The 25,410-nt window shown below is 34.5% G+C and overlaps 2 protein-coding genes across 3 annotated transcripts in view; one reads left to right on the forward strand and one right to left on the reverse strand.

Annotated features, from left to right (window-relative positions):
* LOC106872950 (E3 SUMO-protein ligase ZNF451) overlaps positions 1-25,410 on the forward strand; it is a 52,153-nt gene that overhangs the window by 9,046 nt on the left and 17,697 nt on the right. For both annotated transcript variants that reach the window (XM_014920130.3, XM_089366588.1), the window contains exons 3-5: positions 13,215-13,308; positions 16,095-16,951; positions 22,504-22,678. In XM_014920130.3, the coding sequence (XP_014775616.1) occupies positions 13,215-13,308; positions 16,095-16,951; positions 22,504-22,678 (1,126 nt within the window). The remainder of the gene's footprint in view (positions 1-13,214; positions 13,309-16,094; positions 16,952-22,503; positions 22,679-25,410) is intronic.
* On the reverse strand, positions 50-10,848 carry LOC106872951 (von Willebrand factor C domain-containing protein 2-like). Its single transcript, XM_014920131.3, has 2 exons — positions 10,362-10,848; positions 50-290 (listed from the first exon to the last, which is right to left on the reverse strand). The coding sequence occupies exons 1-2, from the start codon at positions 10,702-10,704 to the stop codon at positions 130-132; spliced, it is 504 nt and encodes a 167-aa protein (XP_014775617.1). The 5' UTR covers positions 10,705-10,848; the 3' UTR covers positions 50-129.

The following is a 25,410-nucleotide window of genomic DNA, read 5'->3' on the forward strand; positions in this document are numbered from 1 at the left end:
ACTGGAATTGCAGATCTGTCTAATGCATATTGGTATAAAAAAATAAAACTTTTCTGTATTTTTCTTTTAAATGATTTTATTCATCTGTATTAGATTAACTGAGTCAGCACTCAATTGAATACATGACATTCAAATGTCATCTAAAGCAGCAACTTCAGCTTTTTCTGAACAATGTGCTGTAGGTTCTTCTAAGTTGTCTTCTGAGAATTTGCATTTACACTGGAGGCCAGATTCAGTGATTACTTCTCCAGCTTTTAAAATAACATTGTTAGGTGTGTAACAGTTCTCACCTGAAATAAAAACACAAAAAATGAGTTTATTTCTATGACACTCATAAAGATTGGTTGGTTTTATGTTTTTTGAACATAACCAGATAGTGCAACTCATACCAACACATGCAAACAACCACCATTGATTAAGAACGTGGATGTATTTATATTATGTATTATTATTCCTTAAGACCTTCAAAGTTACTACAAATGTTAGTTTCCACAATTTCTGCCTTTTCTTTGTGACCCTACATACATAACAAAGCTGAATTGTACCCCAAACACTAGTTTCTGTTAGTGCTTCTTTTATTTCTTTATTTGTCAAAATCACCCAAGCAAGACCCATAGGCAACTTGTATGCAATGTTAAGAGAAAAGACAGAAATAGGATTAATGCCACAATACCTCTTTATATATGAGCATATTTAAGATAGCAAATAGAGGATGGCAATAAAGTAATTGACAAAAGATTTAAATGAAATACAATGAGATGGTAATAAAAGAACTGATAAAAGCATTAACAGCAACAGAATCTGGTAAATTAGATGACAACAAAGTAAAATAGAATAAAATAAGAGGGTGATAAAAGAAATAATGGAAATCATCATCATTGTTTAACGTCTGCCTTCCATGCTGGTGTGAGTTGGACAGTTTTACAAGAGCCAGCCATGCAGGGGCCTGCACCAGATTTCTGTGTCTGTTTTGGCATATTGATTTCAAATTTTGGCACTAGGCCAGCAATTTCGGGGAAGGGGTAAGTCAGTTACATCAACCCCAGTGTTCAACTAGTACTTATTTTATTGACCTCAAAAGGATGAAAGGCAAAGTCGACCTTGGTGGAATTTGAACTCAGAATGTAAAGACAGACAAGATGCTGCTAAGCATTTTGCCTTGCATGCTAACAGTTCTGCCAGCTCACTGCCTGAAGTAATGGAAATATTAAAATGATAGAAACTACTAACATTTGGCAAGATACCTGTTATCTTGAATTTAACCCTTCAATATTTAGATTACTCTGTTAAATGTAATACCTTTTCACTCAAATCGTTTTGAATTAATCATGCATTATCTCATTGCTTTGAAATCTCAGTGATGTGATTATTTATTTTTAGAATGTCAATGTGAGTTTGGTGTGAGAGGCTAGATGTGGCTAGTTCAAATATAAAACATGTAGAATATTTGGGCCGGATATGGCCAGTTTAAACACTAAAGGGTTAAAGATATGAAGGTCATACTACAGGAAAAATAATGGTAAAAAGAGTTTATTTCATAACTCAGCTGTTCTGGGAGATGAAGTCTTGTGCATAGAACTAGAAATGTATCTGAGATACCAGGAAGCACAGATGTGATTTGCTAAATATGGCATCCCAGTCTGGTACAATTAGAGATTGATACTCATCTGAGCATCTTCCATAGAAGTAACAGTAGACAAAGGTCAGACTTCTAGCAGCATTCCATTGATGATAGAGTAGTTGGAGTGATAAATACTAGACTATATTCACTTCTGCACTGTCAAGAGTGAATAGTATCTGTTTGGAGAAAGTCACTCAAAGGTATGAGCAAGGCTTCATTTGGAGATTGATCTGGTTCTTGTAGAGACGCAACAGAGATTGAGGTGTTAAGAACTATTTTGAATAGTAGAAAGAGCCCACCATTCTAGTGGCAATAATTGTGATTTAGGAATCCCATCCTGAATTAGATTTAAATTTGAGACTTAAGTGTCTCTTCAAGCAAAGAGATTCCTTCAAAATACTCATGTCCATCAAAATAAGATCAGGGGTTTCATGATGGTGATAGATATTAGGTTGTTCTTAAATGTAGCAAACCATGGCAATATTCCAGTTAAGTCACTGAAAAGATCTAAGTCTAAGTGCATGATGTTCTAAGTAGTGCACAGTGGGGTATCATCAGCAAATGTGTCAATAAAGGATCTTATCAGGTAAATTATTAACACTTTGAAGAACATAGGTTTCAGGACAGATCATTAGGCCATGTCTGCATTGATTTCATCAATGTTATAGGACTGATCATTAATGCAACTTTCAGGCATTATTCTTGGTAGGAATGGTGTGGTAGTAGAAAAGACTTCACTAGATATGCTACAGTTGATTAGTTTATAAAGCAGTCCTCTATATGATACTTTACCAAATGCATTGGAGATGTCTGAGTGAATAACAGGGGCATCAATGAAACATCCAAAGTACTAAATAGGAAATATATGTAGTAGGTACTCATACCCACAGTTTATATTTATATACAGGTAGAATAGTTAGTGGGCTGTTATGTAGATGTATGTATATGCACATGTATGTAGGCAAATGGATATGAATGTAAACAGATAGACATACAGACGGATAGATGCATAGATAATATGAACAGATAAGCACACACACATACACATGTGACGATTGAAACACATGACCATAAACACACATACTTCCCTTCACACAAGGACATGTGGAGACACACATCCATACATACAAGGACAGTACATAGTCACAAAAACCCATACACAGACACACTCAGACATGCACACATAAGGAGACAGGTACACACACATAAAAACATGAACACACAAACGCCTAAATATGGAGAATACATATATACATACATACACACATACGTGCATACACATGCACACTAACCCATACACATGCACACAAACAAACAAAAAACATAGCTCAGATAATGGACTGTCAACAAATATTGAAAAGGTTGCAAGAAGCAACTAAAATTTTAGGTAAAATAAATGAGTGGAAACTTTACCAGTGAGAGTGTTAAATAATAAGGTACTAAAAAAGAATGACTGTCCCCAGACACAACAAAATATGCTTCAATACACAAACTCACATAAAGAATCTTGCAAACCAAATCCCAAAACGAAGTATTGTATTAACTATTCTCCATAAAAGAAATTACTACAGCTCTGAGTAGTTTCTGAGATTTTGCAATACTGCCCCCATCTGGAATAGCGTTGTTGCTATACACCTACAAACACAAACATCTTTGCCTGCCTCCAAAAAAAGGGCTCAGAAAGACTCACTCACCAACCCACTATGACTTCTGTGTCATTGATGTACCTGTCTTCTTTCTCTGCATATTGTGTTGCTACTACAACAGCCTCTGTTTCTCTGACTTAGCTAGTTGCCTAACACTGTTATCTAGACCCTACTCATCTTACTTTTTTCATTATCCTTATTGTGACTCACCAACCAGTCTCTGCAGAAGTCTACTGAGAGATGTTGAAAGTGAACATAAAGCACATCAATGCCACTTCTCTCAGATAGCCAGTGAAAGTTATGGGCCCTGCTCCTCAGATGTTACAAAACAACTTGTAAACAATGTTCTTAGATCAATAAATTTGAAGCATTTGACAAAATGGAAACAATATCATTCAGTGCATAAAATAATGAAATTAAGAACTAGAGATAACATTTAGTTTGACATTCTATGATTTCTGCCGCCCACACCTCTTTTACAACCTCATGGTGACATCCCTGCTTCAAGATGAGGTAAAGAGAATTAATAACAATGTTGGAATCTATGCACTAAGATTAAAGTCTTTGTCATCATCATTAAACATCTTTCATCATCATCATCATCGTTTAACATCCGCTTTCCATGCTAGCATGGGTTGGACGATTTGACTGAGGACTGGTGAACCAGATGGCTACACCAGGCTCCAATCTGATTTGGCAGAGTTTCTACAGCTGGATGCTCTTCCTAACGCCAACCACTCCGAGAGTGTAGTGGGTGTTTTTACGTGCCACCAGCACGAAGGCCAGTCAAGAAGTACTGGCAACAGCCACGCTCGAAATGGTGTATTTTACATGCCACCTGCACAGGAGCCAGTCCAGCGGCACTGGCAACGATCTCGCTCGAATGTCTTTTCACGTGCTACTGGCATAAGTACCAGGGAGGTGACGTTGGTAATGATCATGCTCAAATGGTGCTATTTACATGCCCCCGGCACGAAAGCCAGACAGCTGGAGCTCTGGCAACGATCACGCTCGGACGGTGCTCTTAGTGATCTACTGGTACAGGTGCCATCATGATTTCGCTTTCGCTTGCCCCAACAGGTCTTCGCAAGCCGAGTTTAGTGTTGAATGAAGAGATGTTGGCATGGGTGCCAGTCTACAAATTTAGTTAGATTTTGATTTCGATTTCACTTGCCTCAACAGGTCTTCGCAAGAGGAGTTTAGTGTCCAAAGAAGGAATGTTACGCGTAAGTGGGCTGGCTACATCCCAGGCAGAGGCCTTGGATTTTGGTCTTACTTGGCTTGCCTGGTCTTCTCTTTCAGTGTTGAATATTTGATTCCATTGGATTTAAGTGTTCTGAGGGATTGTACAGAACCCCAGCGATATTGCACATCTGCAGCAGGAGTTGGACTCAATTTACAGATGGGCTGAGGATAATAATATGCAGTTTAATGCTGAAAAATTCCAAGCCCTGCACTACCAGCGTCCAAAACTGAATATGAAACTTACAGGGTACATTGGTCCACAGGGAATTACAATTCCAGAGCCTAAATCAGTGAGGGACCTGGGTATCGACATGAGTCATGATACCTCTTTCCAAGCGCACATCACCAGGATCACAACAAAGTGCAGACGACTGGCTGGATGGATCCTACGAACATTCAGAACCAGAGATAAGAAAACCATGATGGTTCTCTGGAGGACATTCGTCCTCAGCCACCTGGATTACTGCTCACAGCTATGGTCACCCACCAGTGTGAAATTAACAGCGGATCTTGAAGCAATGCAGAGAAAATTCACAAAGATCGTCTCTTTGCAACTGCTCAGCTACTGGGAAAGGCTGAAACAGCTAAGACTCTACTCCCTGGAGAGAAGACGGGAGAGGTATGCAGTAATATACATCTGGAAGATGCTGGAAGGAATTGTGCCAAATTTTGGCATTGAAAGCTACACCAATGCCAGAACGGGAAGACACTGCATAGTGCCAAAGATCCCAGCAATGCCATTGCACTTCAGGACCACAGCCTTCCAAATCATGAGGATGGGGGCATCTTTGTATGAAAAAGCCTTAACTCTTTATTTTTTAGACCCCCCCCACTCATCATCCCACTCCAGACCTATTTTGGCCAATTTTTTTTGCATTTCAAAACAATGGGAAAAGGCATTTCAGTAATAAAAAATTTTAAAAATTAAAAAATAAAAACTTGTTAATATTTTCAGAGGTAGAAGTGAGTGATTTAAGGGCAATTTGGCTGTTGTTTCTAGCACATCCAAAGACAAACCTCCTTGTTTCTTTATCACTCTCTCATGTATTGATGTTTTTCAATATTTTTTCCCCCAAAAGAATACATTTATATATTATAAAAAAGAAAATTTGAGAAATTATGAATTTTTTGCAACCATTTTGAGCGTGGCCGTTGCCAGTACCGCCTGACTGGCTCCTGTAGGATTTTCGAGTGAGATCATTGCCAGTGCCCCTGGACTGGCTTGTGCGGGTGGCACATAAAAGACACCATTTCGAGCGTGGCCGTTTTCGTGCGGGTGACACGTAAAAGCACCCACTACACTCTCTGAGTGGTTGGCGTTAGGAAGGGCATCCAGCTGTAGAAACTCTGCCAAATCAGACTGGAGCCTGGTGTTGCCATCCGGTTTCACCAGTCCTCAGTCAAATCGTCCAACCCATGCTAGCATGGAAAGCGGACGTTAAACGATGATGATGATGATGATGATGATGATTCCTTGCCCCCGATTGTTTCTATTTAGAAATTAAAATATTGGAGAGCCTGAGTTCATTGCTGGCACTTATCCACAGTGATTAAAAAACAGAGTTATGTAAACACTAATTCATTTTAATAACATACTTTTTGGTTAGTAAATGTTTTTTCTTACACACAGCTTTGTTTGATTGAGGTGGGGGTAAAAAATTAGATTACAATTTATTTTATTGCTTATATTCCACCAGTGGACCACACGCGTGTTACTTTCGCATCATCGTTCCATAAAATATGTTTATGGGAGAAAAGTATTGAAAAAACATCAATACATGTAAGAGTGAAAAGGAAAGGTGGTTTAGATTGTGCTAGAAACAACAGTGAAACTTCCCTTGAATCATTCACCTTTTCCTCTGAAAATATTTACAATTTGTTTTTGTTTTTACTGAAAAGCCTCTTCCCACAGTTTTTAAGTTAAAAAGAAAATGGTCAAAATCGGTCTGGATAGTTATTTTAAGGCTTATAGCATTCCAAATAGCCATAACAACAAAATCACTTTTAGATTTATTTTACAAAAATTATATGGGTATTTTTTAAAAATTTTCATTCATAGATAATGTTTTTACATTATATATACATTAATAGATTAAACTGTCTGTTTTCCAAATAGCAAATTAAAACTTGAAAACATTGAAAGAGAAAGTGAGAGACTTTGCAAATGAAAATGGTATACTCTGCAGTGAACGTAATGAATATTTAAATTTGCGAGAAATTGGAGTTGAAAAATTCAATAAACTTGAGAAATCGAAATTATAGGAAATTTCTTAGAACATGAATTTATAATAATATTTCCAAATGTTCAACCCTTTATAAATTGCTTTCTTTTAGTACTTTTAGTAACTGTTACATCCCTAATTAATAAGTAGCTTTCTCCATTATTGTATAGATATAGGTATTGTTATATATGTGTGTGTGTTTTAGATGTGCAATATTTTGAAATCAAAAATGTTTAATATTTAATTTCATGTATTTTAAAATTTATGTGTATGAGTGAGATTGTTGAAGTAAACATAATTCTTGATAAAAATTTGCACAGTGATTTGAGAACAAAACCTTTACTACATTTCACCTGCACTTAATGTCTCTGATTGCCACTCACTACCACTTCATTTGTTGTTTAATCTCCTTCTACCAGCATGACTGATGAGGCACATATTGCATTTCATTATTTGCAAGATGAATTCTAAATTAGCTCAGTCAGAAATTTGTAAGGAAGAAGTATTGTTGATTGAATTAACCCCAGTACTTAGCTGGTACTGATACTTATTTATTGAACCTCAATAATTAAAAAGTTAATAAAATGTTCCCCACCCACACTAAGGGAGATCTGAACTCTCAACATAAAGCTATGCAAACTGTATGATTTATGACATTAATCTCTAATCTGCTATCCACTTACCTCCTAAAATATATATTAACCCTTTAAAATTTAGATTACTCCGTCAAATGTAATATTTATTTACGTTGCTTTAATTAATCATGCATTATTTTGTAGTTTTGAGATTTCGATTGTGTGACTGTTTATTTTTAGAATGACATTGTAGGGAAGGTGTGAGAAGCTGGGTCTTGCCAGTTAGAACGTAAAACAGCTGGAATATTGTGGTCAGACACTGCTGGTTTAAATGCTAACAATGAATCGAATAAAAGTAATAATAGCAATGGTAATAATGATGGTAGCAGCAGCAACTGCTGCTTCTATGGGTGCAAGGCCAGCATCTTTAAAGGAAAGAGTTGATGCTATTGACCAAAGTAGTTGACTGCTACTTTACTTTTTTAACCCTGAAAGGATGAAAGCAAAGTTGACCTCAGCAGTATTTGAAATAAGGTGAAGAGCTGGATCAAATAATCTTTTCTACTCGAAGCACAAGGCCTCAAATTTTGGGGAAGGGATTAAGTCAATTACATCAACCCCAGTGTGCAAGTGGTACTTATTTAATCGACCCCGAAAGAATGAAAGGCAAAGTCGACCTTGGCTGAATTTGAACTCGAAATGTAAAGACAGATGAAATACCACTAAGCACTCTGCCCAGCGTGCTAATGATTCTGCTAGCTTGCTGCTTTGTGTTGGATCAAATAATGCAAAACATTTTTTTGTTATGCTCTAATGATTCCACTAGCTAACTACCTTAACAGTAATAATAATTTCTTAAGTAAGAATGATTAACGATGAGGTACCTTTGTTGACTTGACCCCAATAGATGACCACTTATTTCATTCACTCTGGAGAGATGGGAAGCAAAGTCGATTTGAATTTAAAATGCAATGGGATGAAATTAAATATTGTTAGGCATTCAGCTTGATACTATGTTATTTTTATTACTCTGTAATCCAAAAGATAGTCTTATAAAGACAACACATTCTTTGAAAAAGGCTGTTGATAAAATAGTACAGAGAAGCTATTACTGTCCCTAATTTAGGGTCACAATAATTACATGTGAATATGTGCATGTTAAACATTTTACAAAAATAATCATTTTTAATCCTATTTATGCAAGGTTGGCTTGCTTTATTGATGTGAACAAACTTTTTCCGTTTAACCTATCACCATTAGCTAGGTCCTGGAGGAGTAGTTTTCCCACTACAAACGGGTCTACGGTAGGTGCCTAAATTTGAACTCAGTGAACCAGAGGAAGTACTATAAGGCATTGTATTCCAATCTTAAAGAAAACAATAATAGTTTCTGGTTTAGGCTGAAGGCCAGCATTTTTGTATTGAAGGGTTTAGCTGATACCGTTGATCTTGTGCTTAACTGCTACTTTTATTTTATAAACCTCAGAGGGATGAAAGGGAAAGCTTAGCTTGACAGGATTTGAATAGAGAGCATAAAGTGCTGAAAGCAATACCACAAGGCATGACTGTAGGTAAAAGTACATTGGGATGTTAACCAAGTGTCTGGATTCAAAGTAGCAGAAAAGTGCTATGAACACAAGCCAGATGTTGTGATTAGAGAATAAGAATTAAGGATTTAATGGAATTTCTCCATGAAGATTGACCATACTATTAAAGCAAGAAGACCAAATATGGTTTTAGAGGATAAAAGAAACAGTAAATCCTAGACTTTGCACTACCATGTGATAATAGAGTGGTTATGAAGAGAATTGAAAAATCTGAGAATTTTCAGGACTTAGCCAGAGCAATGAAGAAATTGTGGAAGACTAAGATAATTATTATTTCTGTGGTAATTAGTGCACTTGGCAAAACACCTGAACTGCTACCTAAGAGCCTGAAAGATTTTGGTATGAACACTCATTGTTGACTTACTGAAAAGTGCAATTCTATATTCTGCAAGAAACCTAAGAAATATTCTTGAGATTTGAGGAAACTTGTTACCAAACCTCAAGATAACATCCCTGCTAACTAATACAGAATGTATTAGTTAATAACAATAGTAATAATGTTTCTAATTTAGGTACAAGGTCAGCAGTTTTGAGGGCAGAGGGTTGGTCAATATCACTGACCCCAGCACTTAACTGGTATGTTATTTATTGACCACAAAAGGATGAAAGGCAAAGTTGTTCTTGACAGGATTTGAACTTGGAACTTATAGATCTGGAGCAAATACTACAAGACATTTTTGTTGAATGCTCTAACAAGTTTGCCAGCTTATAGCCTTAATAATAACAATTTTTAATTTTAGCACAAAACTACACAATTCTAGAGCAGGATATAGTAAATTCAAATCAACCTCAGAATAAAGACAATTTTGACAAAATTTAAATTTTGAAAGAAAAGAAATGTAACTAAATATCCACAAGCATTTTGACTTGAAAGGCAGGTTGTATGGTGCTTGTGTACTAAGTGTAATATTGCATGGTAGCAAAACACAAGTATTGAATGTGGAGGATGATTGAAAGCTGGAAAAGAATGAGGTGAGCATGTTCCATTGGATGTGTACTGTTAGTGTAAATGACTGATAGAGCACAAACGAGTCAATAGAAAAACTGAGTATAAGATAAAATGGCCATAGTTTGTCAGAGAGGAGACTGCATTGATATCTACATGTGATGCATATGGAAGATGACAGCTGGATAAAGAACTTGCAGAAAGGATAAAGAAAGAAGAATTTTATGAAGGAAACAAGGGACTGAAAATAGTGGTGAGTAGCTGCATTAGAGAAGACCTGTCCAAACCATTCAAGCAGGGGAAACATTATAAAATGGTAATAATTCTAGAAGTTACACAGAGAATTTTTTTAAAAAAGCATTATCACACAATACACTTATATTACATAAATATAAGGAAGACAAACTGTGTTACAAATACCCAAAGTACATAGAACTTTACTGGTGTGTGTATAAAGAGCACATTACCGACTGATAATAATAGTATTTGTAATTACTTACCATTTGGGCAAATTGGACAGCATTCATCTTCAACATCTTTGAAATCAACACAGTTAAGTTTAGGGCAAACAGTTTCATTACAATTCAGTCTACCATCTGCATTACATGTACATTGCTTGCACGGTTTCTTATTCACCGTTCTTCCAATTGGTATAAAACCATCTTCTGTTTCACATCCTTGAACATCTTCATCACCCTCATCTACAGGTGCTATTGTTGGTTCCAGACTCAGCTGACTTTCAATTACATTTTCATCCACTGTAGGTTCTGGTGGCATCCCTTTTATAGGGGATATTCCCCAGGTGCAGTAGAGCAGAACAAAAAGTATTACTGAATACTTCATGATACTAAAAGAAAAGTATTGTTAGAAAAATTGCTTGAATGTAACTATGTAGGTATATGTATATATTTGTGCAAAAGTAAAATGTTGATGGCTTTCTTCCTTCACTTTCTATCTTCTTCTATAGAATGACAATTAATAGTGCGCTGTTAGCTCTTTATATAGATTTATTTTTCTGTTGTTGATTTGATAACCTTTTTGCATTGTTCAAATTAAAATGGATAGGCTGGGCTCTAGTTACCTTATTTTAGACTGAAACAGGTGTCTAAATTGATTTTACACAGTTGGCATTTGTAAAGGAAGTTATTTTGTTTGTTAAGGATTTGAAACTTTTCCAATGTCATTTTTTTTTTCTCTTATTTTATTTAAAATGATATGTCCATATCAAATGGCAGCCTATTTTATTTCTTTTTCCAAGATAATTTTACCACAGAATTATACCTTTTATCTTTTACTTGTTTCAGTCATTAGCCTGCGGCCATGTTGGAGGACCACCTTGAAGAATTTTTAGTCAAATGTTGTTTTTTTTTCCCCCAATTTCATAGTGGTCAGTGTTAATTTGGTTGGGAACAGACTTAAACATTAGTAACTTAATTCCTTCAGAGGAATGCAAACAGAAATCAGCTCTCTATTACCATCTAGGTTTAGCATTAGTGCTTTGAGCAACCTTAACCCTTTCGTTACCGTATTTTTTCTGAGATGTTCTGTGTTTCTTTCAATTAATTTTAAATATAACAAAGAATTTAGTAAAATGACTTCGTTGTCATTAAGCTAGTGTTAGGAACATAAATTGAGACTAAGGTTTGGTAGATTTTGATTCGTAATTTTTGAAAACAAAACATTTGTACCACAGAGCCAGAGCCGGTTTCAGCCGGGTTGGTCATGAAAGGGTAAAACAGATTCTTTAGCCAAATCCAGACAAATAAAAGTTCTCTCTGATCCACTATCCAGTAGAGCGTGTGTCGTGTGATTGTTTACCTTAACTTTAATGAGTTTTGTTCATTCCTTGGAAAGAAAAATTGAAGCACAATTATTGTTAGTTGAATTATTTCTGGGATCTGCGTTACCTTCTGTTCTAATTATGGCGATTTTCTGTTTGAAAGAAGTTGTTTTCTTTGTCATGCAAACGGTTCCCCGCTGTCCTTTTCAGGGGCAGTTATTACAGGTAGAGTTTCTGGCTGGACATGTTGATTTTAGATGAATAGGTCCATCATACCAATTGCAGGATCATTTTCCTGAAGCTGCCAGAACTGGAGGGCATGAAGGATTCATTCTTGACAAGTTCTTCACATTCTTGTTGGCCAATTTCATTCATCATCATCATCATCATCATCATCGTTTAACGTCTGCTTTCTATGCTAGCATGGGTTGGACGATTTGACTGAGGACTGGTGAAACCAGATGGCTACACCAGGCTCCAATCTGATTTGGTAGAGTTTCTACAGCTGGATGCTCTTCCTAACGCCAACCACTCAGAGAGTGTAGTGGGTGCTTAAAGCAATTTTTACCAATAATTCTAGGTTGTCTTTGGTAGACTCAAGTAACCATTGACGAATGGTTAATGAATTTATTCTTGAGGCAAAAGCATTATGAATTAAATAAGTCAGTGTTGTTCTGTAGACATTAATTAATTTCTACAGGGGAAAAAATAATTATCTATTTTCTTTTATTAGAAAAAGCGTTTAGTAATTTTAATTATTCTTTTTTTAAACTGTGCAATATGGTACATTACCATCTCCCTTGGTTTCTTTGGATTGCTTTTGTTATAGCATTCTACATGAGAAGCAGTTACTAATCTCTGAGTTCAGCTCTCCACTATTTTTAGGAGGAGCAGGACAATGTGAGTGGTCATCCATGACCCTCTCACAATGCAGTATAGCCAATTCTGAGAGAGATAAGAGCCTAGTACTTGACTTATCCTTTATTTTATCAATCCTGGAAAATTGGAAAGCAAAGTTGATTTAGGTAGGATTTGAACTCTCAATGCAAAAAGCCATTCATCTGAAACTAATGAATCTGCCAATCATTTGCCTAAGTTTAATAATATCCATTTCTCTTTTGATTATTCTCTTTTAGAATTAACATAATCAGTTATATATTTTATCTAGATTGGTTGGATCATTAACTTATTGAGATTTTCTGGGAAATAAGCTTCAAATTCTTTAATAGATCTGTTCTCCTTTTGATACCAACTTGCCTGAATCTGCTCATGTTTCTATGATATAAATCTTTAATTTAAATGATCTAGATTAAAATCTTCCTTCAAAATTTCATGTTAATTCATGTTCCAGCTTAATAACGACAAAGTTATTTTGCTAAGTTTTCCATTATTTTCAAAATTAAAACAGGAACAAAAACAGTGTATTTCTTTTGAATTATTGTTTATATTTTGCTTATACCAGTTCATTGACCATCAAGTACTCTAAAATATTGATCCACAGCAAAATATATTGTTATATTATGGTCAGTAGTTTTAGAATTATAAACTACATTTTTTAATAATTTCATTAAAGGTTTCAACTATAAAAAGCAAGAGGAAGCGCTCATTAAACAGAAATGAAACTTTGAAAAACAATTCAGTTCTGACACAGCCAAAACCAAAATACAGTACGTACCTTTATTTTTTCATACTATGCAGCTATTTATATTTCTTCTGTCCTTGGATTAACATAACTTGCAATTCTAATTTAAGTTTTCGCTGTATTTGAGCCTCTTTAATGCAATTGCTAATAAACTCATTATCTTTCTCTCTGTTTATTGCATGGCTGTATGGTTAAGTTTGTTTTGCAACAACATGATATTGGGTCCCATCCTTCTATGTATCCCTTTGGACAAGGGCTTTCTACTATAGCCTCAGTCTTGTGAATGAAATTGTATAGAAGCCTGTTGTGTGTGTGTGTGTGTGTGTGTTTTTCTGTCTTTCTTCAGTTACATGTGAAGACTAATAGACTAGAAATCCTTCATTTGAGAAAGCAGAGTTGGTAATAATTTCATGCATTAGCTTATTGCCAAACTCCTGTAGAGCAGAACATGAGTAATGGTAGGAAAAGCAAAGAATTAGTATAGTATATCAGTGTGCAAGATGTTGGAAGGTGCTAGTAGGAGATGATTTTCTCATTGTCATCATTATCATCATATACTTTATTTTTCATGTTGGTATGTGTTGGACAGGTTGTTATAGTCTGGATTAGTTCTTATTTGGAGTTTACTGCATTCCGAAACAAATTGGTGATCATATCTCACTCGTATATTTTATTTATTGGCATAGTTTCTATGGCTGATTGCTCATCCTAACCCAAAGTATACTGGGTGTATTTTATTGAGACTCCAGCAATAGAAAAGTTGTCTTGTCCCTGATAAGGCTAGCGTCCTCTCTGCCTCATCTCTTTCAAGGCAACTTGACGAGAAGGTGAAAAGAAGAGAGAATGGTGGAAGAGAATGAGTGAGTGTGTGATAAAAAAGAGAAAATGATGAAAGAAAGTGATAGGATGAGGGAGGAGTAATGGGAGAAAGACAGTGACAGGCAGTTACATTTTGGTTGTTGGTAAGGAGACTGAGTAGGAGACAGCATGAACAATGTGATGAGAAACAGTGATGGAAAGGAGAGGGTAATGGAAGTGAGAGAGTGATGGTGGAGTGAGTTGTGTGAAAGAGAGGGAGAGAGAATGATGGGTAGCATAAAGATGGGTGATGGTAAGAGAGTGTTGAATGTCAAATAATAGGGGAGATATTAAAGGAAGAGAGGCAAAAGGTGAGTAGTGGCTAGCAATAAAGAGGGCTGATCGGAGAGGCATCTCATTACTGAGATGGCATGATGTGAAAGAGATAGTGATAGAAAAAGTAATTGATAGAATGTAATAAAGAGAGATGGAGATTGGTAAAGGAGACTTAACATGAACATGATAGGTGGATGAGATCCAAATGTAGTCACTATACTTCTCAATTTCCATCACCACCACCATCCATTTTGCTATACATGCATGGGTTGGGTAGATATTTTCCATGTAATATTTTGTCATATCTCTTGTGAGCCTCTTGAAATCAATCTTCACTTCAACTCATGTCTTCCCAGCTCTCTTATATCCAGTTTCTCTCTCAGTTCATTTGTGCTATTGCCTGTGCTTTCAGTGTAGTACGCTTACCTTATTTCTTTCTCATGCAGCACCACGCTACAAATACAAATATCATACTGCTCCGAGAGAGAAATGTTTGTTGCGAGTAGAGATAATAGCTCCCTCAACTTTTTTCGTTTCATTCTTAGTCATCTGTGTTTTCAGAACATTCACCTCCATTGCTAATTGGGTCACCTAGGTTACAAAAACTATCAATTTTCCGAGAAAGAGCTCCTTGAGTATTGAAAGGAATCTATTCATATGCATTTTTATTCCCAGCTGCTCCTGAACATCCCACAATTACTAAGTCTACCATCAGCTTACTTGTAATCTTACCACACCTCTTGTGCATTCATAGTTTACATTGAGTATACCATATGGAAATTTCTTCCTGCTTATTTTCTACATGTTAAGCATAACCACTTCTTGACAGTTGTAAGGGACCTATCTTTCTTACTAAAACTTTAATCTTTACTAAGTTTATTTTCAGACTTCTCAATTCTAGGTTTTGTTTCCATGTCTGAAATTTCTTTTCTAAACATTCTAAAGATTCAGCAACAAGAACTAGATCATCGGCATTCAAGAGTTCTCACAGACTGCTGGTCTTAAACATTTCTCTGTTATTGGCCTGGACACCTACTTGTACACTCGACTCTCTGCCAACTCTCGACTTGGTATGACACTCCTCTACATGGCCTGCACTGCTTTGAAGCCATTTATCTATTAGTTTTGTTAGTGACGGCCAGAATACAGAGAGTGAAACCCTGTTAAATTTTTTCTCAAGAAATAGTGCATTGGTGGTACTTCAGCCTGACGTAAACCTGAACTCTATTTCATCTAAACTAATTTTCTTCCTCAACAAATGTGATATATAAACATACATATATATATTAGTTTTTTTAAATTTTAGATGTACTCTTTATTAGTTTTACAGAGCAGTACATTCCTTATTTAAGATTAATATTTTCCTTACATCTCTATAAATATAAAAAAAGCTATTAAAAAATGTTGATAATTATCTCATAACTCACAAACCCTTGACTCATTAGTTGCATTTATGGTGTCATGTAGTGTACAGGAGAGGACTATGATGGTATAAACATGTGGTATTTTTAACCTTTTCAGGCCTTTCCAAGGCAATTAATGTTCTGGATAAATTTAAATAGGTACATTTGTATTATTAGATAGATGTTATTTAATGGTTTTAATTGGGAACCAGGAATTCTGTTCAGATTAATATTTATTTTATTTTTGTCATAAACAAAATTGTTTCATTTTCAGGTGTTGGTTTACATTCTTTGCATTCTAAGTCATCTCTGGTAAATCCTTCCAAACCACCTCCTGAAAATCAAGCAACAAAATCTCCACAGAATAAAACTAATGAGTGTCATCACAATCAGACCAAGCCATCTAAGAAGGATCTTCTCAAAACACCTGTCAAACTTTCTCCCAAAATAAACAAAACTCTCGGGATGCCAACGAAAATACCAACCAGGTTCTCTCCCCGGTTATCATCTATGATACAGGCCAAGCAGTCTCTCAGGATGCCAACTAAGATCTCAGTTAGTCACCCTCATTGTACACCTGTAAAAGTTCCAGTCAGGCAATCTTCTAGAAACATAGCTAAGTCAACAAGGAAGTACTCTCCCAGGAAATTAGCCAAAAATCCATCTAAAAAACCTATTTCGATGTTGAAATCTTCTCATAAAATTCTCAAGATGTTTGCTTCTAAGTCAAATAAGATACCTTCTGAAAAATCTACAAAAAAAAGAGTAAAACACAATGTATATCATAATAAAGAACCGTCTTCGAATAAGCATATCATTCCACAGTCTACTAATTTGCAGACTTCATTAAATCTAATAAACAACACTTCCAATTTGAATGGCCTAAATAGTTTGTTTACTTCTAATTCCGGTAAAAATCTCCAACACAATTGTAAAGGTAATGGAATACAAACTCAGTTTTGCTGTCCAGTGATAAACTGTGAAATAAAATTCTCTTCCAAAGAAAATCTACAAAATCACATGGATATGATGATTCACAATTCATGTAATCCTTCAAAGAGCATTATGAATTCTTTTTTGTCCTGTGAAATCCTAAATTACATTTGTCCAAAATGTGGGAAAGAATTTAAGGTTGGTTGTTTCCTTAAATATAGAATAAAGTATATCTAATAATGTTTATTAATATTTTTGCAAATATTCATTTTTGCCATTTAAATCACAATCCATTGTCTGATTTTTTTCTTAATACTATAAGTATATTTTATTCATTTGTTTGCTTTATGTTTGTTTTTCCATGCTAGCATAGGCTGGATGAATACATAATGAGGTATTGTTTTACAGCCCTTCTTCCATGTTCCAGAGACACTATCACTAAGTTATTCAAACTATTTTTTCTTTTCTTTTTACTATATTGTTGGTGTGAGTGTATGCATGCACAAGTGTGTGTGTGTGTGTGTGCATAGATATGTATGTAAATATCTATCTCTCTCTCTACCTACTACTGATGGAACCATTTATCTATTTCTCTCCACACACACACACACACACACACACACACACACACACACACACACACATGTACAGGGTGTCCCAAAAATATCTATATGCTTACTGACTGATAGTAAAGTCAGGGTTTATCAAAATATATTTTATTTTCAAAATTTAATAGTATCTACAGATAGAAATTAACTTTTTTTCTTATGAACATCAGTTTTCAAACTGATGAATGTTCTGGTTCCAGAAAAGTCTCGTGGTATGAGATCCAGCAAATGCAGAGATTATTCTACTGATCTATAAAGAATTAGAGTTTAAGCAGCTTAATTTTTGGTATAGTTAAAGATTGAAGATGGAAATAACCTTGTGTTGTTCAGTATTCACTATCGTATATCTAGGAGCAAGGTGTATGTTGTTAATGCTTCTTTAAAAATCATATCTTGTTCAGAGGTTCTGAATGTTATTTATTCTTTCTTTAAGATAGGTTAACTCTTGTTATATATTCATTATCATCATCATTTTAACATCTGCTTTGCTATGCTTACATGGGTCAGACAGAATTTGTTGAGGCAGATTTTCTACAGCTAGATGCCCCGCCTGTCACTGACTCTCACCCATTTTTAAATAATAAGTTTTCTCCATGGCCAGACAATTTTTCACGGAAGGTTGGAAATGATCAGCACCACTTGTATGGCGATATTTGTGATGAGTGATCTCAGTAATGCTTGCATTCAGCAAGGCAAGAGACAGCAATGAGCTTAGCAAGGTATTTGGCAAGCAATAGATGTCCATCCTCGCTTGGTTTTCATCCCCTCCTGTTTGTTTTAGTTCTTTCAATCATAACTGACTGGCTGAGTGTGCAAAATTTTGCGTGCCAATGATTTAGTTTTCATAGCTGAATCTGTTGAAGACGTAGAGGAAAAATTTCAAAAGGGAAAGCAAACCTCACAGTAAACCTCACAAAGACGTCAAAATAACAATTGGTGAGATGTTGTTCTGGAACTCATGCAAGCTTGGAAAAGTAGATGTGGGGGGAAAATGGTGATGGCATTGAAGATAATGATGGCAGTGACAGCCTGTGGATCAGATATTAGTTTGAGATAGACATTTGTTTGTTTAAGTGAGACAAATGTGGGTAGGTCTGTATATTTTTTAAACAATTATCTTTTCTCTCATGAGTCTTAATTACTACAGAACTTCTTGATGTTGATGGCATTTCTCTTTACACTATTGCATCTAGGTGTAACTTGTTTCATTACAATTGTAAGAGCCTTTAGCATTGGTAGGTAAGGTTGAGGTGTAGTAGACAAAGAAGATACCATTTAGTAGAGAGAGATTGGTCTTTCAAGCTTGAAAAATCTCTCTTGCAAAAAAACAAAAAACAAAAAAAAAAAGACAATTATAGTAAAGTGTTCAATATCATTGTTATATGGCTTTTGGCATTGTCAAATATGAGGAAGTTGTTTGCTTCCTCACCCAAAGGGTCAGCATAAATATATCAACTGCATATCTAGAGAATGATATACAAAAGTTGCAAGTACTTATTACATTGAACTCCTGTAAATTCAACCCCAGTAGATTTCTATATTCTCTGAATGGAAATATGATTTGTCTAAACACTGGTGGATAGTTGACTAAATTAGACTGAAGTAGTAAATGTTAGAAATAAGATCAATAAAAATATTATTGACAGCTTGTCAGATAGGTACAAATTATAAAATCTTTGTGTAACTATTAACTTTATTGATTTAATAGTGTCATTTTTTTTTTTTTCATATTGCAAGTTGAAAGTTTGAACGATATAAACTTAAAAAACACAAAAAGGCTGTTAAACCAATTGTATATTACATGGGAAAATGTGAGCAAGAGAAATAATATTCTTAAGATTATAAATCTGGAAAAGTACAGGACAAGTTATTACACTTGGAAAAGTACAGGACAAGTTATTACATCTGGCAAAGTACAGAACAAAAAAAATTGTACTTAAAATATTGCAGCTAAGGTTAAAATTTCAAATAGAATATTTAGATTTAGAAAATATTAACTTTTATTAAAACTAAAAATTTCATTACAAGTTATTACTTGTATTTGTTATCACTTGTTACTTCTATTAAAAATTTAAAAAATAACTCAATTAAAATATTTTATCCTTAGCTGCAATATTTTAAGTAAAACCAGATGTAATAACTTTCCTGAACTTTTCCAAGTGTTATAACTTGTCATGTACTTTTCCAGATTTATAATCTTAAGATATTATTTCTCTTGCTTGCATTTTTCCATGTAATCCATGTTTTTTCCAGGCTATGCTAGTATGCTTAATTAACAATGTGTCAAATTTGTCAATTAGTGGTGACATATATCAAAAGTCCCCTAGAACTATATTCATAAAAAAATATAGAACTATATTATCACCCTCAAATAAATTTGAGAAACAAACACTCATGACTTTTTTTCTTTTTAAACTTCATTGCATGAGATTGATACCATGAAATTCCTCAAATTGAACTCTTATCATTTAAGCTTAATTAAAATATAGTTTGTTTTTTTTTTTAATATAAAAAGTTAATTATACTTAAATCCAATTTTTTGCCTTACTTATATTTTTTTTTCCATGATATTTTACCTCACAATTGTTTTGGTACAAATTTTTGTTGCATGGAATCAAAACTAAGAAATTCTTCATGCTTTCTCCTATCATTGAAGCTAAGATAAATATATTTTGCTTTTAAAATAAAAAAAGTTATTTAGATCTAAACTTGACTGGTGGCATTACTTACCCACCTATAACGTTGCTACAAATTTTGATGAAAACTTTTTTCTACTTGACCAAATCTCAATTTTTTTTATGCCAAAATGTAGCTAGGGACCAATCCTCTTCAAAAATGTTAACGGTTTTCCATTTGGTTAAGAACTGAATTAGCAACAAGCTCTGAAAGATGCTGCATGTGTGTAAATTGTGGCCTTAAGAATATTATTCAACTACTTCTGTAGTTGAATGATAGTATATTTCTGTCATGCATCCATCCAAATTTGTTTAGATGTAAAAGACTTTTATAAGTAACCTGTGTGTGTGTTTAGCCACAAATGTAAATATAATTAGCTTCGTAACAACTACTGTTTAGCTAGGTGTATTAAATTATGTCTGAGGATGTATATATTGATAGATTTATATACTACTAGCAGAAATACCCGGCGTTGCCCGGGTTAAAGAGAATAATGATATCTAAAAACGCCGTCTAGACTACGCATCATCTTTATATAGAGAGATGTATATACACACACACACCCAAACACACGCATGTATATGTATATCAATATAAATATATGAAAGTCAATGAAGTTTCGTAAAAGAAGGTGATCATGTACATACTTTCTTGCTGTTGTGATTATAACACCTCATTGTAAACTATGTTCCTTGTTTTCCCTTGTGGAGCATATACAAATAGGTTTTTTGTTGCTGCCCACTCTTGAGCAGCCAACATACAGTTGTCCATGTGAGAAGCAGGGCTCTTCCAAGAGAAGACCAGCTACAGACAGTGTTTGACCCTGAGATTTGTTTATGGACATGGCAAAAGTCACACGAAGGGGGAATTGTAGTCTTCTGAATGTAAAAGGAATGTCTGCTCCTGATGGAGTAAGAGGAATTCTTGGAATAAAGACGTCATCCCCTTTTGCACATCCAGAAAGAATGGTAGCCTCGATAACGTGTGACATCATTTTCTAAATAATGCTCATCTGTTATGTTTGGGTTAAAATTTCATCAACATCAAAAACATATGAATTTTCATGGAAGTTATGGCCGTTATGCAAAAAATATAATTTCCAAATTTCATAAAGATCCATTCAGTACTTTTGACGTAGTTTTGGATAAGAAAACAAATGACTAATGTGTGTGTTTGTGTGCATGTATGTGTATGTGTGTGTGATGGGTGTATATATGTATAGATATCTGTATGCATGTATATATGTATATATGTGTACATATTACATGTACATCTATATATATATATATATATATATATATATATATATACATCTACACATATGTATACATATACATGTATGTATAGATCTATATATATATATATATATATATATATATATATATATATATATATATATATACACATATACGTGTACATCTATATGTAAACATATACATCTCTCTCTCTCTCTTTCTCTCTGAAAGTATCTGTCATTACAGTATCGAAATGGTGTACATATACATGTATATGTATACATATACATCTCTCTCTCTCTCTCTCTCTCTTTCTCTCTTTCTCTCTCTCTCTCTCTTTCTCTCTTTCTCTCTCTGTGAAAGTATCTGTCACTACAGTATCGAAATGTGATTGTTTCAGTTAGTGGAATAGTTTCATTTTTAAAGTGAAAGTATTTGACATGAGTGTTTTTGTTTCACTTTTGACACGTAATACTTAAATAGTGGAGGAGATATTATGTTGCCGTGTGCTCGAACTCTGCAAGAAGTTAATAATTTTTTTTTACTAAAACACAACTGGAACCCTAAGTAAGGCATGTGTAAAATTTGAATGAAATTGGTTGCGTAGTTCTCGAGTTTTAGGGATTCACACAGACAGACAGACACACATTCTCATTTTTATATATATAGATTATATTTATCTATATGCATATTTCCTCATTATCCTAAAGTACATTCTTCTATGTGGCATAGATTGAATGAGATTGCAGTTCAATATATTCTTGCTCCTCTTAACAGCTGCCATGGGTTGCATGAATGTGTCAAACAAGTAAAAAAACAAAAAAAAAATATGTTAAGGGTAATTTTTGTATTTATTTTCAATTTTAAATAAGTGCAAAAAATTATAATAATTGTTTGTCTCTTGCGCAATAAAATTTACAATCTCATTATGGAAAAGTGCCTTAAAATATTCACTTTCCTTTGATGATGGCTGTAAAATTTTTGAAACATCAATTGACGATGTCTGCCGTTTAAGAGTTAATTCAGTGTCATGTCATCTATGTGGTTATTATACTTAGATTCACCATCAGTATTTCTTTTATCTTTTTTAATCTCCTTTACACAGCACTTTGTTACCCAGTAGGTGTCATTCATTCATATATACATACTAGTTTAGACTCTTCTATAGAAACATTTCATTTATTAAATCTGTTGGATTTTAAAATTTTATTTTCTGTTTCTTGGATTTCAGTTTGAGCAAGCATGTTCAGAGCACCAAAGGTCTAGTAACCATAATGCCTTTATTAAACCAGTTCCCATATCCAGTTACATATGCCAAACATGCTTACTGATATTTTCATCCAGAATTAATTGCTTGATGCACATGAGCACAACTAAACATCACTTATCTGCCTTCAGTTTCCAAAGTAAGTTATTAAAAAAAAAGTGGACTTTAAAAATTTTTTGTTTAACATTTATTACAGATTAGACTGAAGCCTGGTGCAGTCACCTGGCTTACTAGTCTTCAGTCAAACAGTCCAACCCATGCCAGCATGGAAAGCGGACATTAAATGATGATGATGATGATTATGATCTATTACATTAAATCTTCCTATTTTAATCTTCTTGTGTGTCCATCTCTAATGTTTTTACTATACATCCATCTGTTTCCATTAAATTGTTTGTCGGTAGAAGTTGTGGGTTTTAATTCCAGATTGAGTGCTAAGTTCTCATTCTTATCTTGCAAAGTTTCTTCAATAAAAAAAAATCCTAATGGTTAAATTTTGAAATATGTTGTGAGTGTTGCAGGTATCAGTTTAAAAAGTAAAAGCATAACAAAATCTTATCTAAGGTATTTTTATTATTCTGCTGTAAACATTTCATGTTTACTGCAACTGAAGGATGCCAGGCTAGATGCTTGACTGAGTATTCTGCTCTGCTTTTCATTGGATTAATAGAACAAGTGCCAATATTCTTTTCTGCTCTAGGCACAAGGCCTGAAATTTTTTTGTGAGGGGGCCAGTCGATTAGATTGACCCCAGTACTCAACTGGTGCTTAATTTATCGACCCTGAAAGGTAAAGTCGACCTCGGTGGAATCTGAACTCAGAATGTAAAGACAGATGAAATACTGCTAAGCATTTTGCCCGGCGTGCTAACGTTTCTGCCAGCTCACCGCCTTAGAACAAGTGCTAATATTGATGGTAGCATGGAAGGTGGTGATGGTGAGAAACAATAACCACATCTGACTAGTTATTTAATTGCTTTTATATATAGTTGAGGTGTGTTCTGTTAAGAATGCATAAGAGTATAAATAGAGCTAGTTCACCCTTAGAATTCCTAAATAGCCGGTAGTATTCTTATGGTATGCTACCAATTCTTGTCTTAGGTATTCCTCATGTGTGAAAAAAAAAAAAAAAGTAAAAGAGTCAAAAGGAAGAGTAAGTACAGTTAGGCATCTTTTTAATCACTACAAATGTTTCGATATATACAAATCCTTGTATATACAGGATTTAAAGTTAAATTTAAATTGAATTTTGTAACGATTTACCTGTATAAGAAGATCTATATGTATCTCCTCAGGTGATACTCAGTTGCTGTCTCCATAAGTAAATATAGATTTCCTTGCTACAACATCCATGGCTTCTTCTTTGAAACTAACAAACACCTACGGTTTCCATTCGCTCGTTATGGGTGTGTCATCGCATTCGACATGAGTTACAATCTGCACGTTGTCTGTTTGTTTATTCAGTTTCAACATGTTATTCTGCACATGCCAAACTGTTCCATTACGCAAAATACATTCATCCATTAGCTCATACTTACACAAATACACACACACTCACATGCAGACACTTACACCCATACATGCATATATATAAAAATATATGTACATGTATTCAGATGCACACATGCATACATATTCTCACCTACATATCAATAAACACATTCACATCTATACATAGACGCTTATACATTTATCTACTCATTTTCATATACATAGTTATAGCGTTGAACACTCCATCATAAATACTCCTATACATACGTGAAGGTGGTAAAAAATGGGTTTAGCGAGATAGAATAATAATTATAATTTATACACTGTTCCATCTGGAAAAGGCATATTTGGCATGGTGGTTACATCTTGGAATTCTCTTATGTTTATTCACTAGATTTTCATTACTCAGTAGAATACTCAGTGCTTCCTCAAGGCAAAGGTCACATTTTCCAGATAGTGAAGTACATGGATGTGCATTTTTCTTATTTTTAACCATTGTATTTGGTATTTAATTTTTGATTCTTTCAGTCCCCAAATGAAGTCTGCCAGCGAGGTTGTGTGCTGTCTATTTATTTTTCGGAATGACGACATGTGGTTTCGATAACGGACTTTGAATTGGTTTTCAGTGGCACCTATGTACATGTAATTATGTTGATATGTGTAGATTATGCATTTATATACTATATTTTTTTTAGCACATTGGTTCAGGAGCGGGCATGTGGATTTTCTACAGCATTTGCAGTTAATCGTATTCTTATTATTCTTATGTTTATCTGGTGGCTTTTTGATTCTGTTTCCATGATGTTCTGTTTGATTTCTAGTACCCAAGGCTTTGTTTAATCAGTAATCTATGATATCCTTGGCACTTCTGGCTTTATTTAACATTTATTCATTGATTGTTGTGCTTACAATAAGTACAGAAGTCCACAACACTAAGTTCAAAACTGTTATAACTGAGTATTGTAATTTACTAATTTTATCTAAATTGAACATCATGAAACAATGTTCAACATTGAATTGGTAGTTACATTTGACAGTCCCAACCATGTGCAAGCATGCAAAATACAGGCATCAACATAAACATAACAATATCACATACATAGTATAAAGATACCATGTATATATTGACTGGATATCATCATTTTTAATGTCTACTTTTCAATGCTTGCATGGATGGTGTTTATTGAGACAGCTTTTCTATGACCAGATGCCCTCTCTGTCACCAACTCTCACCTGTTTCCAAGCAAGATAATATTTCCCCTATGGCCAGACAGGATTTTGCAGAATATTGTAAATGAATAAGGGGAACACTCATTTTTAACTATCACTTGATATCAAGACAAGGATTCTGCAGAAAATAAAACAGAGAGAATAAGAGCTG

This window comes from Octopus bimaculoides, chromosome 19, assembly GCF_046866305.1.
Source record: "Octopus bimaculoides isolate indiv1 chromosome 19, ASM4686630v1, whole genome shotgun sequence".
In the NCBI taxonomy this organism is placed as follows: domain Eukaryota; kingdom Metazoa; phylum Mollusca; class Cephalopoda; order Octopoda; family Octopodidae; genus Octopus; species Octopus bimaculoides.

Bases quoted from the DNA above. Each gene is read 5' to 3' on its own strand.
- LOC106872951 (XM_014920131.3), bottom strand. From the start codon at position 10,704: ATGAAGTATTCAGTAATACTTTTTGTTCTGCTCTACTGCACCTGGGGA. The intron at 291-10,361 runs GTAAGTAATTAC...TTTTTATTTCAG, and splicing joins CTGTCCAATTTGCCCAAATG to GTGAGAACTGTTACACACCT.